Source organism: Limanda limanda, chromosome 14, assembly GCF_963576545.1.
Source record: "Limanda limanda chromosome 14, fLimLim1.1, whole genome shotgun sequence".
In the NCBI taxonomy this organism is placed as follows: Eukaryota; Metazoa; Chordata; class Actinopteri; order Pleuronectiformes; family Pleuronectidae; genus Limanda; species Limanda limanda.
The window spans coordinates 20728684-20743260 of record NC_083649.1 but is presented as its reverse complement, the minus strand read 5'-3'; the positions used below and the strand labels follow the sequence as shown (position 1 = coordinate 20743260).

The following is a 14577-nucleotide window of genomic DNA, read 5'->3' as shown; positions in this document are numbered from 1 at the left end:
ATATCAATTGTCCAAAGGGTTTTTAGGCTCTTAATCATGTACTACAGCTCAGAATAGCGCATGGCAACTTTTGAATATTAAATTGTTTAAATCTTAAATCTTATGAATTACACTGTGTTTTTTTGTTAGAAAAAAGATGTCCACACACTGATAATTTGTCCAGTAACCTACAAATGCACCCTTTGTTTATATACACCTTGATATGTGCAAGATGTCTCATCTCCCTTCCTTTTTATGCAGGCACTCTGAACATTTCAACCCTGCTTTTCCATCAGAACCTTTACTTTTTTAACATATGATTCATAAAAATGTGTGCATCATTGGAAAACATTATAAAAGTTAATACAGATCATGCTCCTATACTCGCTCCAGTGAATATGTTGACAATACCAAAGGTTTATAAAGACACTTTATAGCCTTAGCCTTTAACTATTTGGATAGTATTCCTACTTCTTCTATGGTGCCTTAGTTACATTCCAGTTTCTAGTTCTGCATAACTAAAGATAATTCAATAAAAAGTCTTCTCACATCTCATATGTAATGTTTATGTCAGGGTTGTGAAGTTTTTCCGACTGACTGGCCTGTACTAATGATGTCAGCCTGTAAGGTATCTCATTACTGCTCTCTCATACAGACCCGTGTACACAAAGGCTCAGTCTGCATCGATCAATAGATGAAATCTCTTCGGCAACCTCAGATAGTCGGGATGACCTTAAAGATGAGCGGGTCAAGAAACCTGACACAGAAACCACGAAATGGAAGGATGTGGGAGGGGGAGGAAGACTGACATACCTGAGGAAGACACATTTCCCTTATTGTTGGATGCTGAAATGATTCATGGGCTTTGTTTAATGTCTTTTAGCAGCACACAGGGAATGAGCATAAACATTTTGCTCTCTGCACATCAAGTGCAGACACCAACAACTGTAAAGCTGCGTGGTAGTAAGATGAGGGGTGCAGGACCCCCTTAGTGGGCTTCAGGTTATTTACCCTATCAGTAGGAGCTTTCATTCTCGTGTAAGCTGTTGCGAAAGGGAAGAAGCACAAACAGATTTTTGAATGGAGATATATGGACATTGATCTAGATTCTTGTGTGTAACATGTTGAAGGCCTAACAGTGAAGAACAAAGCAGACGTTTGACCCAAGTCTTTCACAGCATATTGTGTTGATGTTGTATTTGCCCTCACATGGTTCCCGTCAGTCGAGAAATCAACCATTCAGTGGATTTTTTTCAAGCATCACATGCCATAAAGTAACAGTGCCTTGATGCCATAGTGATTTTTGCGGGGGGGGGGGGGGAAACACTACCAAACACAACTGCGACCCACAGATGGTCAATGTATTGCTCTTCAGGGACAGTGAATTTAAATGTGGCTGCACTCAGCTGCTAGGTTTGACTAAAATGTTAAACATGTCATAGATTCTATCATTTGGTCCAAAAAGTTTCACAACCTCATGGCACATTATGAGTCACACAAGGTTTTTGATCCCTATCCTGGCAAATATACTGTAGCTTTTGTTTTTAGATCACAGATTACAATATGCAGCATTTCAGTTTGCTTAATTCTTCCTTCTTTCAAAGTGGTACCATATGATACCGACCTCAGAGGTGTGCAAAATCATCAGTTAATCATGTAAACGTATAAGTCTCATTTAGAGTCGGTCACAGAGGACCATGGCCACACCGACAGCAGAGTCTGCGTTCTGTCTGTACACCACCGGCTGATGAAAGGCCTTCTCCACTTCCTGCCTCAGCACCTCGTTGCGAGTGAGCGCGCTCCCGCTACCCACAATCCTGCTGACCCCCGCCTGCTGCAGACGCTCGACTGGCATCATGGAGGTGAGGTTGTCCAGTACTCCGCGACACAGCGCCCTGGTCACGTGGCCAAGGGAGAGGTTATCGGCGGAGATGTTGGTGACCTGACCGAGGCAGTGGGGGTTGTGTCTCTCTCCCAGGACGGTGGGGCTCACCCTCAGATCGCTGCTCTCCTGGTTCAGGGCGCAGCCGACCAGCTTCTCGTATACACATGAATCAGTTAGCTCAGCATCTGCGGGGTAGAGAGGGAGCAGTTTGACATTCGGATGAAACACATTTAAAAGGGAATAATCTATAGTGATCTGTCATTTTAGTAAATAAGTAATAAGTGTATTTAGCACATTTCTCAAGTGATTCAACAGAATAATGAATAAGTAATAAAACAATAAAAGAAACAAAGCATTTGATCAGATAGAAAAACAAACAGCAAATCTAGACAAAGGCCATTTTATGTGCGTAGGAAAATGTTCCAGTGAAAGCCTTCAGATGTTAAGAACGTTTTTGGTTAGACGCCAGTGTTGATGTGCTGTACAAAATTGCATGTGATCCCCAGGCAGAATTAATAAGTTATGTAGTGCCTCTGCCTGCTGTGCTACCTCATATAATAGAATTGTTAAGTCCCAGATTTGGCCCACACTACCATATGGCACATTGGGCGGTGTGCTCCAGTTCTGGGCAACAAGTTAGCAATAAGCCGAAGGTGTCCCGAGTTAGTTTTATATTAACCTTTCACCACTTTAGGTTCAAGTCCAGACCACACCTTGCCTACAGCAACAACATTTGTTTAAAGATATTTGGGCCACATTTACTGTTTCAGTTAGACAACGCACGTTCGAATGGTAATTACAGAAGTAGAACATGTTAGTGTTTGGCGTCTAGGCACCGACTTAATCAATCCCCTCGATATGATATCATAGATATGTGATGAGCAAATACTTGTCACCCTCGGTCGGCACCTACAGGTGGATGCTGGTATGGTGGAGGGGCAACTGGCAGAAATACTGATGCAGGTGCAAGGGAGTAAATTTGGGGAACTTTTTCTGTTTGAATCGACAGCCTAATAAGGAGGGTGTGTATTATAGATGGTTGTGGAGAGTGAGGTGTGTCACATGGTGTATGTAACATGATTGGAGCAGTGCAGCTGGAGTTGGCTGCCTGAACTAGCTCCCAAACTCCATTATACATTCGGCCACTTAAGGCTCCTATCCATTTCCTCCGGACCACAAGAAGCCAGAAGAGCCGCATCATTGCCTTAAGTGGCCCACATCCATATGCTATCTTGGACCCTACATCTGAACGCTACAGACGTTCTGTGCTATTATGAACACGTCTTATCTATGAATCTCCTGCTGCGATGTTAATGCGTGAAAGGTAAACTCCAGAGAAAGACCGGGCCCAATTCTGCTGTGCTCATTTCTCAAAACAGCTAAAGTTAGCCTTGTAATATACTAACAACCTGTCCAGGGTTTACCCCTCTTTAGAAGCTATCTGAAATTATGATGAGAACCTCCGTCTTATCTTTTCGTAACTGTTTGAGCATTCATTATGATCCATTAAACCACTAACTCTCCTTCTGTGTTCAGAATACTGAACATTGAACATCCTTCGCTTATTTTTGTCTGGATTCAGTCTCCAAGGATGAACAAATTTGGATTGTATTATGAAACAGGTTGTACAGGAGATTACCGACATCCACTCTCTCCTCAAACCAACACTGCCCCTCACTGATGATGATCTGAAAGTGTAAATTATTTCTCCAAACATAGTTTCTAAACGCAGCTGCTGTGTGAAATGAGCCACCCAGTTGAGCCAAGTTATTATGGTTTTCACAAGACTCAGGGGTTCACCTTCTAAAAAGTCCTGGAACGAGCGAGTTACTGCAGCCGGACAATTTAAGTTTAGTGTACAGTCTATCTCACGAAATGCTGAATAAAAACACGTACTGAGCTCTTTCATCCAGGCTGTGAGCATCTCCACAAAAGACGCCAGCACGTTCCCTCCGTTCAGGGACGCCGCCACCGCCAGGTACAAGGAGTCAAAGTAGGGGAAGTAGGAGATGGAGGAGGCGGGCTGAGGAGAATCTGGAGGGCTGAAGTCAGCGGGCATGGCGAAGGACAGCTGTGCTGAGGTGCTTATGTTAAGAACTGGGAAATTTAGGAGAAAGTTACAGTATATGAGAGTACAAGATGTATGAATAACAGCAACAAACGAGACATGCAAAAGGCGATTTTGGGATAACACTTAACCCATAATGCATCAGTCTTCTGTGTGTGCTAAAACATATTATCCATTTTTTTAGTTGCTATAAAAGTGAAACCATTCTCCTATTTCCATCAAAAAACTAATAGATGGTTGGAATATGTTTATTGCAAAAACTTGAGAGAATCAAATCAATTGAAGAAGTGGTGTACTAGTAGAGGAGATCTAATGGTTGCAGTCATTTTGGATTCCTTTATTCAAACTGAATAAACCATGAGCGTATGATGCTTTCAGTGCATTAAGTGTTCTCCCAGCCCAAGACATCCATGACTGGACTTCGTGTTTCACCTGCGTCGGTAAGTGCACTCATGCAGGAGTAGACAGCGCACTGGAAGTCTCCCAGGGCGGCCCCTACTGGCGTACCAGCAGGAACACCATGCCAGTCAGAGCGAGTCAGTCCCGCCAAGACACCCGATGGCACACACTGAGGAAGCAGGGTCAGAGGGAAGCCGGCACCCTTTAGACTAGAGCATGCACAATACACACGGAGGGACTCGTTATGCAGGGGACACATAACAACAGTGACACTGAGCTTCTGATGATGAACACCTGTCATGCATTTAGTGCTTCAACTCGTGGATCTTAGTAAGACGACACACTGCCAGCTTTAGTGTTATTAACACAGGAAGTTGAGCACTTTAACATACATGTCTACATTCCACTGGTTGGAAGAAGTGTTGAAGAATCCCCAGCTGGCTGCGTTCTGAGGCGTCATCACACACCCGTCCAGACCACACAGCATGGACACCACGTAGTCCTGGATGGTACCTGCAGCTGTGAAGTCCTCGAGGAACTCAGGCCTGGAGGGAAACCACCCTTCTTTACATTTTGCTACTTTCACATCACAAAACCGAGTGGCTTTACATGGAGTGTTTTTGAAAGGTGTGTGTACTGACCTGTGTTTCATGTACCAGAAGATGGTTGCACAGCCAAACCCTGTGGCCACGCTGAGATGGGAGTCTGGTTTAGGGAGAGAGGACAGGAAGCTGCTGCTGCAGCGTCCGTCCTGCCAGGTGATCAGCTGGCTGGTGTCTCTGGCTGTGAAGGAGTCTCTGTTGGACCAATCACAACCTGAGAGACATGAAGAAAAACAACTGCAACTGTTTAACTTTATTGTTATGGATTAAGTTTGGTTTTGATACAAAAATATCCCTGTAGCGTTAGATTCCTATAATTGTTTAAAAAAAACTACATGCATATCTAGTTTTAAATTAAACCATCAGAGGTTGACATAGTTATGAAAGTAAAATGAGGATAATTAGTTTCTCTTACTGTCCATTTCCTCAGTGCATTAAAAAGTCATCAGCATTACAAAATGAGATATCACTTTACTTAAAAGTATGGAAACACAGCTCTCCTGCTGACATGTTTGTTCCAATTCTGCGTGACTATTACTAGTAAATGTTCTTCTAATGCTGTCTGGTTAAACATTATTGGAAATGTTGTGTCATCAAACTCTGACTGATCTTTAGAGTCTCTCTCTTCAGACTGTAAACACAGACGTGACTGTTTAGATCAGAATCTGACCTGACTTTTCTTAACTTTATACGAAAAGGTCCATTCCTATCCCCCTGTCCCCACCTGTTTTTATTTTAAATGATCTCTCTCAACTGAAACTCACGAAATCCTCAAAGCGCTTGTTTGTGGCTAGTCTAACTGCAGCTAAAAAGATGATCGCAACAAGGTGGAAACCGCCCCATGTTCTATCTCGGCTACAGTGGCTGCTCAACTTCATAGATGTTGCGCTTCGGGAATTGTCCACAGCACGCGTCCATGGTGCAAAGGAGGAAGTGTCATTGTACTGGGCTCGAACAGTGGAGGCTCTCAAAGGCTTTTTGGTGTGAGCTGAGGCCCCCCCCCCGGTCCTGTTTTCTTTGTTTTATGTTCCCTGTTTAGGTTTCACTGTGTACTGCAAATTGTGGACGGCATCTAACCATTTGATAGATCTAACTAGGTAACACTTCAATGGCACTTTTTTCCTTTTGCATTTATGACATTTTATGTATTTTACTTAATTTTTGCTATATATTTATCTTCAGTTATATCTATTTATTTTATTTTTATGCTTTCATTTTATTATTATCTGGCCTGTATGTGTGTATCTGTGTGTGTGAGTACATGGGTATGCTTATGTTTGTATACGGTAATTACTTTATTTATGTGCTGTTGAATGATGATGATTGTTGTCCTTCAAATCCCAATAAAAATCAAAAAAAAACTTTATACAAAAAGATAACACATGCAATGTTCACTGATCTGTGATAATAGTTACACAAAACACATTTTTCATCATTCTGAACAACTAATTCCAAATCCGTTGCAATTTAAGTGGTGATCTAGAAGATTTCCATTTAGTTGCAGCTGAATACCCCTCATCCTCCCCTTCCAAACATGACAGAGAACGTGTGTTAACCTTCAGTTTTCATAAAAACTAAAAGGGTGTTTAGTTTGTCCAGTTTGGGCTACTACAAGAAACATGATGGCCTCCATAGAGAGGACCATTTGTGCAGATCCAAATAAAAACCTGGATTCTAGTAAATTTGAATGTAAATTCAGGAGGAGACCTTGGAAAGGGGTCTGTGCTCTATCAAGTGCCCATCTAGTTATATATTTGAATTATAGTATAGTATAGTAAAAGTTCACTGAAAAAGATATGTATCTGCTGCTGACAGGCTCCTGATGTGAGCAGCATGAATAAAAACAGATGTGGAAGAAGAAAGATGGAAGAAGGACAATTATTGCCTGACTTCTCCCTTAAAACGTGTTGTTTTTGCTGTCCATAAACTTCTGCTACTTGCAGTAACCTGCAAAATGCAGTTATCATCAATTACTGCAGGTGTCGCCAAATCAGCCTGGACTGAAATATTCAAACCAATGTAAACTACGGTGGCCCCTGAGACATCAACGCACTGCCTTCTCTTCCTGGAATTTTCTCTTCACTAAACATGTTCCTACTCAGGCCTGGGCAACAACATGTAGATATGTTGGGAAATATTGTCTCTGTGCAGTCCCCGCCCACTATCACATGACTAGATTGACAGGTGATGATTTACACTTAACTCTCAATTCATAATATTTACTGATAATACAAACTGAAGGAAAAAAGAAGTTGAGGCACTGTGAATGCATACATAAGTTAAATAAGTTAAGTTAAGTTAAGTTGGTTTCTTTCTTTTAATTTGAACAATATAAATAGCTGAAAGACACTTCAATTTTCTTATAGTCACGATAATCAAGAGATGTGAATCTTAGATTTATCCTCTCAGTATAAATAGCTCAAGTTTCAACAGGCAAACTGCAAAAGTCCACATGATCTGAACAATGAGGTGATGTTCCTTTAGTTATTCACTAAGGGCCTGAAAACAAAACTAACCCTAAAAGGGTCATGAATCAGCACAGAATTCAAAACTGTGTTAATAAATCCTTTGTTTAAAGCCCTCACACATGAGTGTGATGTGGGGCCTTTATCATGGATGGTCTGATAGGGAGCATTAGATTTAAGTAAGTAAAAAGTACAGATTATGTACATGCAGGGGCCGCATCTGAAAACTACTCTGACTCGGGTACTGAGTGGCTCTGAGCAGAGGCCGCTCATTTATTATAAGTGAATTGGTTATTACTAGGGCTGGGCGGATAAACAATCGAGTTAACTCAAGTAATGAGTTAACTCGATTGTTTATCCGCCAATTATTTTCTTTTTTCCTGTTCTGCAGCATTATTTTCTTTTTTCCTGTTCTGCAGCAGTCAGCAACAGACTTTCACAAAATAAAAGCCTGACTTTCACAATAAAACAATAAATAATCAAACCTGAGTGAATGCGAGATAAAATAATTAATCGAGTTAACTCATCACTTGAGTTAACTCGAGTTAACTCGAGTTAACTCCATTGAAACGAGTTAACTTGCCCAGCCCTAGTTATTACTATTACCTCCTTCAGGAAAGTTATGTTTTTATCTGCGTTTATTTGTCTCTCTGTTAGTTTGGGATCTCGCAAAAACCTACAAAATGGATAACCACAAGATCTGCTGGAAGGAAGCGGTATGGATCAGGGGAGAATCCAGGTGCAGATTCGGTGGTGGATCCAGAATTTTTCTTTACTTTTTATACATTGTGAGATCTTGTGTTATTCAACTATTTTGTTGGTTTCTCAGGGAATAGTTAATTGATCTAGATTTAAAAAAATGATAGGCAAATGTAGGTCTAATATGTAAATTGATATGTATGAGACGTATGCATTTTAGTGCAAATTCAAATAAAATCAGGACCTATTGGATTTGAATGTGGTCTGCTATCTACTGTTTTAAATGACCTTACCTAAATATGTTGCTATGACCTAAATTAATATAATTTTGCACTATCTACATTTCAAAGTCCAGTAGCAAGCCGATCCCCTGACCCTGAAGATATTGTTTCTGTTTCTTCCCCCTATGTTATCTAATGAATCCAGTGTCGATAAGTGTCTAAGCTCCTCAAACTTCTCCAAGGCCGTTGTTACACAAGTGACCACACATTGTTTTGAAACTCCACCGTGTGCATCCACACATACAGTCAGGTCGGTGCTCTCACCGCTCTTTGCCTTCCAGAATAACACGCCGTGCATCTGTCCGGACAGACCGATGCTGCACACATGCTGCAGTTTGTCTCTGGGCAGGAGCCCGATGCACCGATTCACAGCGTCTACGATCCGACCTGTGTCCTGCTCCTTAGCCTGCAGGTTGAAAGAGAAAAAACAGCCGGGCTACACGCACACTCACGCACAGGGCAGAGTTCATATTTCCGAGCTGCCGGTGTTCCAGTTTAACTGGCGATCATGGCTTCTGGCGATTTGTTTACCTTTTTCCAGATGTTGATTGTCTGTTGCAGAGCTGGTCGCAGATTCGTCATTTTCACAAAGCGCATGTGTGTGAAGTGCGGTGATCTACTGAAGGCCTCGCTGAAATAAAAATCCTACAAAAACCCTTCCCGAGTTCATGTGTCCGTGTCAGAATCACGTTGGGACTTCAATATAAATTAAATGGTTAAAAAAAAAAAAAAATTGTATAAAAGACTTGACCGGGACTCGAAACAGCGAGCCGAAGCACTAATAACTTCTGGCCCGATGACGATCTCACTTCGCCACTGAGCCGCTGAAATTTCCATCGCGCAATAGATAAATGTCTCGTTCTTTGCTTTGTCAGCTGTATAACAACAGATGTGCTTTAAAGTAACGCCCATGTCATCTGGTGATAGTCCCAACACAGAATAAACGCATATATACTTAATACCAGGCTTCACAATCTGATGCTCCTCTTCATGGGAGACACAGGGAGTTCTGAAGAACACACACGCGTGACCAGCTACATGCAAAGTGCTTGTGTTTGACGCTGGTGATCATTACAACGCGCACACACCAAAGCAGTGTCAGATGTAAACATCGCCTCACAACAAGGCGGAAGCTCCAGCGGTGTTTTTATGAGTAAAGTTGGTGAACGTGCTTCTAATGGATGGGTGAAGCTTCACGTGTCCTCCTGTCGCTGCTGGTTAAAGTCAACAGACGTGATTTTAAAACACAAATTATAATAGTGATAAATAATAATAATAAAACTATTTATATTTTGTTGTATTTTCACAAACAATGTGATGTGGTGATACAAGCAATTGTGGACGCTTCATGTAACATCATCATTAAAAAAAATAAAGTGCATTTTGTGTCAGTATCATATGGAAGCCCATTTCTATGGAAGCCCATTTCCGCCACTGTGATGAAAAAAAAAAAAATTGGTATCTCATTATTATGACATACTATCTCATAATTATGACTTAGCATCTCATTATTATGAGATAGTATCTCATTATTATGAGATAGCATCTCATTATTATGACTTAGTATCTCATAATTATGACTTAGCATCACATTATTATGACTTAGTATCTCATTATTATGAGATAGTATCTCATAATTATGACTTAGCATCTCATTATTATGAGATAGTATCTCATTATTATGACTTAGTATCCCATAATTATGAGATAGTATCTCATTATTATGACTTAGTATCTCATAATTATGACTTAGCATCTCATAATTATGACTTAGCATCTCATTATTATGACTTAGTATCTCATAATTATGACTTAGCATCTCATTATTATGACTTAGCATCTCATTATTATGACTTAGCATCTCATTATTATGACTTAGTATCTCATTATTATGAGATACTATCTCATAATTATGACTTAGCATCTCATTATTATGAGATACTATCTCATTATTATGAGATAGTATCTCATAATTATGACTTAGCATCTCATTATTATGAGATAGTATCTCATTATTATGACTTAGTATCTCATAATTATGACTTAGCATCTCATAATTATGACTTAGTATCTCATTATTATGAGATAGTATCTCATAATTATGACTTAGCATCTCATTATTATGAGATAGTATCTCATAATTATGACTTAGCATCTCATTATTATGACTTAGTATCTCATTATTATGAGATAGTATCTCATAATTATGACTTAACTCATAATTATGACTTAGCATCTCATTATTATGAGATACTATCTCATAATTATGACTTAGCATCTCATTATTATAAGATAGTAACTCATAATTATGACTTAGCATCTCATAATTATGACTTAACATCTCATTATTATGAGATAGTATCTCAAAATTATGACTTAGCTTCTCATTATTATGAAATAGTATCTCATTATTATGACATAATATCTCATAATTATGACTTAGCATCTCATTATTATGAGATACTGACTGCAGGGTCTGTCATGCGAGTCTGCGTGTGTGTGTGTGTGTGTGTGTGTGTGTGTGTGTGTGTGTGTGTATGCTTGTCTCTATTCCTCTTCACTAAAACTGATAATCACATGTATTTTTTAGTAATTATTCGATGATGACCGATCAAGACTTCGGATCGCTCCGTCACTTTAACGCTGACGGTCAAGTACTGTGCGCGTCACGTTACATCTCACGTTACGAAACACATGTTTAAACACCGTGTGCACGTAGTCCCCAGCTCCACACAACACGTGTTTCATGAACTCAAACAAACACAAAGTTAACATCAGTCCTGTACGTGTCCTAATAAGTTGTGATCGGTGCTGGTGTTTATTGTTAAAGTGTGAAGTGAGCGCGGGTCAGAGGGAAGTGAGGCGGAAGCAGACACAGACACACACAGGACGACCGGACTTTTAATGAGCGTCTGTTCTGATGCTGGAGCAGCGCTTGTTATAATTATTCAGCGGCAGCACATCGCTAAGACAATGAACGGAGCAGAAAACATGTATCGATCCTGTTATGTCTCTGTATCGATGCACAGTCGCCCACTTCCGCGAGTAAGGCTGCTGTCCCCGCACCCGCTCAGCCTCGGGTTCCCTGCTCTGTGGCGCCCCGCCCACAATCCGTATCTCATAATAATGACTTAGTATCTCATTATTATGAGATAGCATCTCATAATAATGACTTAGCATCTCATAATTATGACTTAGCATCTCATAATTATGAGATACTATCTCATAATAATGAGATACTATCTCATAATTATGACTTAGTGTCTGACTGTGGGCGGGTTGCAGCAGAGCAGGTGAGCAGTGGTAGAGAGGCTGGGAACTCAGTGAAGTCAAGTTAAGGTTTGAGTTAATGATAACTACGCCCGCCACTGTAACAGAAATACAACATTTGACTTGCATGACAGACCCTGCAGTCAGTATCTCATAATAATGAGATGGTAAGTCATAATTATGAGATATTATGTCATAATAATGAGATACTATCTCATAATAATGAGAAGCTAAGTCATAATTTTGAGATAATATCTCATAATAATGAGATGTTAAGTCATAATTATGAGATGCTAAGTCATAATTATGAGATAGTATCTCATAATAATGAGATGCTAAGTCATAATTATGAGATGCTAAGTCATAATTATGAGATAGTATCTCATAATAATGAGATGCTATCTCATAATAATGAGATGTTAAGTCATAATTATGAGATACTATCTCATAATAATGAGATGCTAAGTCATAATTATGAGATACTATCTCATAATAATGAGATACTAAGTCATAATTATGAGATGCTAAGTCATAATAATGAGATGCTAAGTCATAATAATGAGATGCTAAGTCATAATTATGAGATACTATCTCATAATAATGAGATACTAAGTCATAATTATGAGATGCTAAGTCATAATTATGAGATACTAAGTCATAATAATGAGATACTATCTCATAATAATGAGATGCTAAGTCATAATTATGAGATACTTCTCATAATAATGAGATAGTAAGTCATAATAATGAGATACTATCTCATAATAATGAGATGCTAAGTCATAATTATGAGATACTATCTCATAATAATGAGATACTAAGTCATAATTATGAGATGCTAAGTCATAATTATGAGATACTAAGTCATAATAATGAGATACTATCTCATAATAATGAGATGCTAAGTAATAATTATGAGATGCTAAGTCATAATTATGAGATAGTATCTCATAATTATGAGATACCAATTTTTTTTTTTTCATCACAGTGGCGGAAATGGGCTTCCATAGAAATCGATGCAGTGTGGTCCACATAAAAATTAACGTAGTGACAATGGCACTGCCCACTGCGCCACTGATCGGGAGATTTGCTGAGTCACTTTTATGTTCAGGTGACTGTGAAGCCTGTGCACATCTTACCCTGAATTATTGTTTCAAGGAACACGCCCAGGTTAACTTGTGACAGTCACAATTTCCCCAAAAACTCGGAGTTATCATTCATACTTGACACATTTGGACACCGCTGCGCCCGTGTGCCTACCACACGTATATACGACATCATGAAAAACTGCTATATCCTGCGCACAGACAAAGAAAAAGCCACAAATAGTTCGCCTGCTTACTATGAGTGGGCGTTTCATGTGCTCGTTGATATCATGGTTGGTGTGGACCACAGATATGATGATACTGACACAAAACAAAATGCACTTTATTTTTAATGATGATGTTTCATGAAGCGTCCACAATTGCTTGTATCACCACATCACATTGTTTGTGAAAATACAACAAAATATAAATAGTTTTATTATTATTATTTATCACTATTATAATTTGTGTTTTAAAATCACGTCTGCTGACTTTAACCAGCAGCGACAGGAGGACACGTGAAGCTTCACCCGTCCATTAGAAGCACGTTCACCAACTTTACTCATAAAAACACCGCTGGAGCTTCCGCCTTGTTGTTGTGAGGCGATGTTTACATCTGACACTGCTTTGGTGTGTGCGCGTTGTAATGATCACCAGCGTCAAACACAAGCACTTTGCGTGGAGCTGGTCACGCGTGTGTGTTCTTCAGAACTCCCTGTGTCTCCCATGAAGAGGAGCATCAGATTGTGAAGCCTGGTATTAAGTATATATGCGTTTATTCTGTGTTGGGACTATCACCAGATGACATGGGCGTCACTTTAAAGCACATCTGTTGTTATACAGCTGACAAAGCAAAGAACGAGACATTTATCTATTGCGCGATGGAAATTTCAGCGGCTCAGTGGCGAAGTGAGATCGCCATCGGGCCAGAAGTTATTAGTTTTTTTTGTACTATTTTCTTTTTTTTTTAACCATTTAATTTATATTGAAGTCTCAACGTGATTCTGACACGGACACATGAACTCGGGAAGGGTTTTTGTAGGATTTTTATTTCAGCGAGACCTTCAGTAGATCACCGCACTTCACACACATGCGCTTTGTGAAAATGACGAATCTGCGACCAGCTCTGCAACAGAAAATCAACATCTGGAAAAAGGTAAACAAATCGCCAGAAGCCATGATCGCCAGTTAAACTGGAACACCGGGTCGAGAGTAGTTTGGTAAGTGAGCGCACTCACCTTGCTCCCGCTGCTGTCAGTGATATCAGACTTGGTGGGGACAGTGTGAGTCGCAGCCACCGCTCTGGAGTCAGTCTCCAGCAAAACCGCTTTCACCGAGGTGGTCCCCACGTCAACACCCAGGATGTAGGCCGACATGCCGCTGTCTCTCTCTCTCTCTCTCTCTCTCTCTCTCTCTCTCTCTCTCTCTCTCTCTCTCTCTCTCTCTCTCTCTCTCTCTCTCTCTCTCTCTCTCTCTCTCTCTCTCTCTATCTCTGTCAACACAACGACTGCATCATCAGGAGGAAGACAACAATGATGCGTTTATGTAAAACAAGGAAATCGGATTGCTAAACGTGTCCTCATGCACATTGATGTCCACTTTACTCAGTATTTACTCCTATATTACACAATGTACAGCTTACTGAGATGTATATATATATATATATAGACTATTGTGAAATCGTATGTGTTTAAGAATACATACTTATAATTGTTAAGATAATAATTTATTATTAAAGAAAAGAAAAACACATGCTGACTTTAAAGAATGCATTGCAACACCGCTCACCATATCTAATACCGTTTTGTCACAGTGTACATTTCAGCTTAGCGATCAACAGCCAA

General features: G+C 39.9%; 1 protein-coding gene across 2 annotated transcripts; it reads right to left on the bottom strand.

Moving 5' to 3' along the window:
- Positions 1-521: 521 nt before the first annotated feature.
- shpk (sedoheptulokinase) lies at positions 522-14113 on the bottom strand. 2 transcript variants are annotated; one of them, XM_061085440.1, is made up of 7 exons: positions 13972-14113; positions 8643-8784; positions 4973-5147; positions 4724-4876; positions 4365-4540; positions 3761-3961; positions 522-2049 (listed from the first exon to the last, which is right to left on the bottom strand). In XM_061085440.1, the coding sequence occupies exons 1-7, from the start codon at positions 14107-14109 to the stop codon at positions 1655-1657; spliced, it is 1380 nt and encodes a 459-aa protein (XP_060941423.1). In that variant the 5' UTR covers positions 14110-14113; the 3' UTR covers positions 522-1654. The 2 variants fall into 2 exon arrangements, with proteins under 2 accessions (XP_060941423.1, XP_060941424.1); XM_061085441.1 differs by lacking the exons at positions 8643-8784; positions 13972-14113 and adding an exon at positions 5349-5776.
- Positions 14114-14577: the final 464 nt, after the last annotated feature.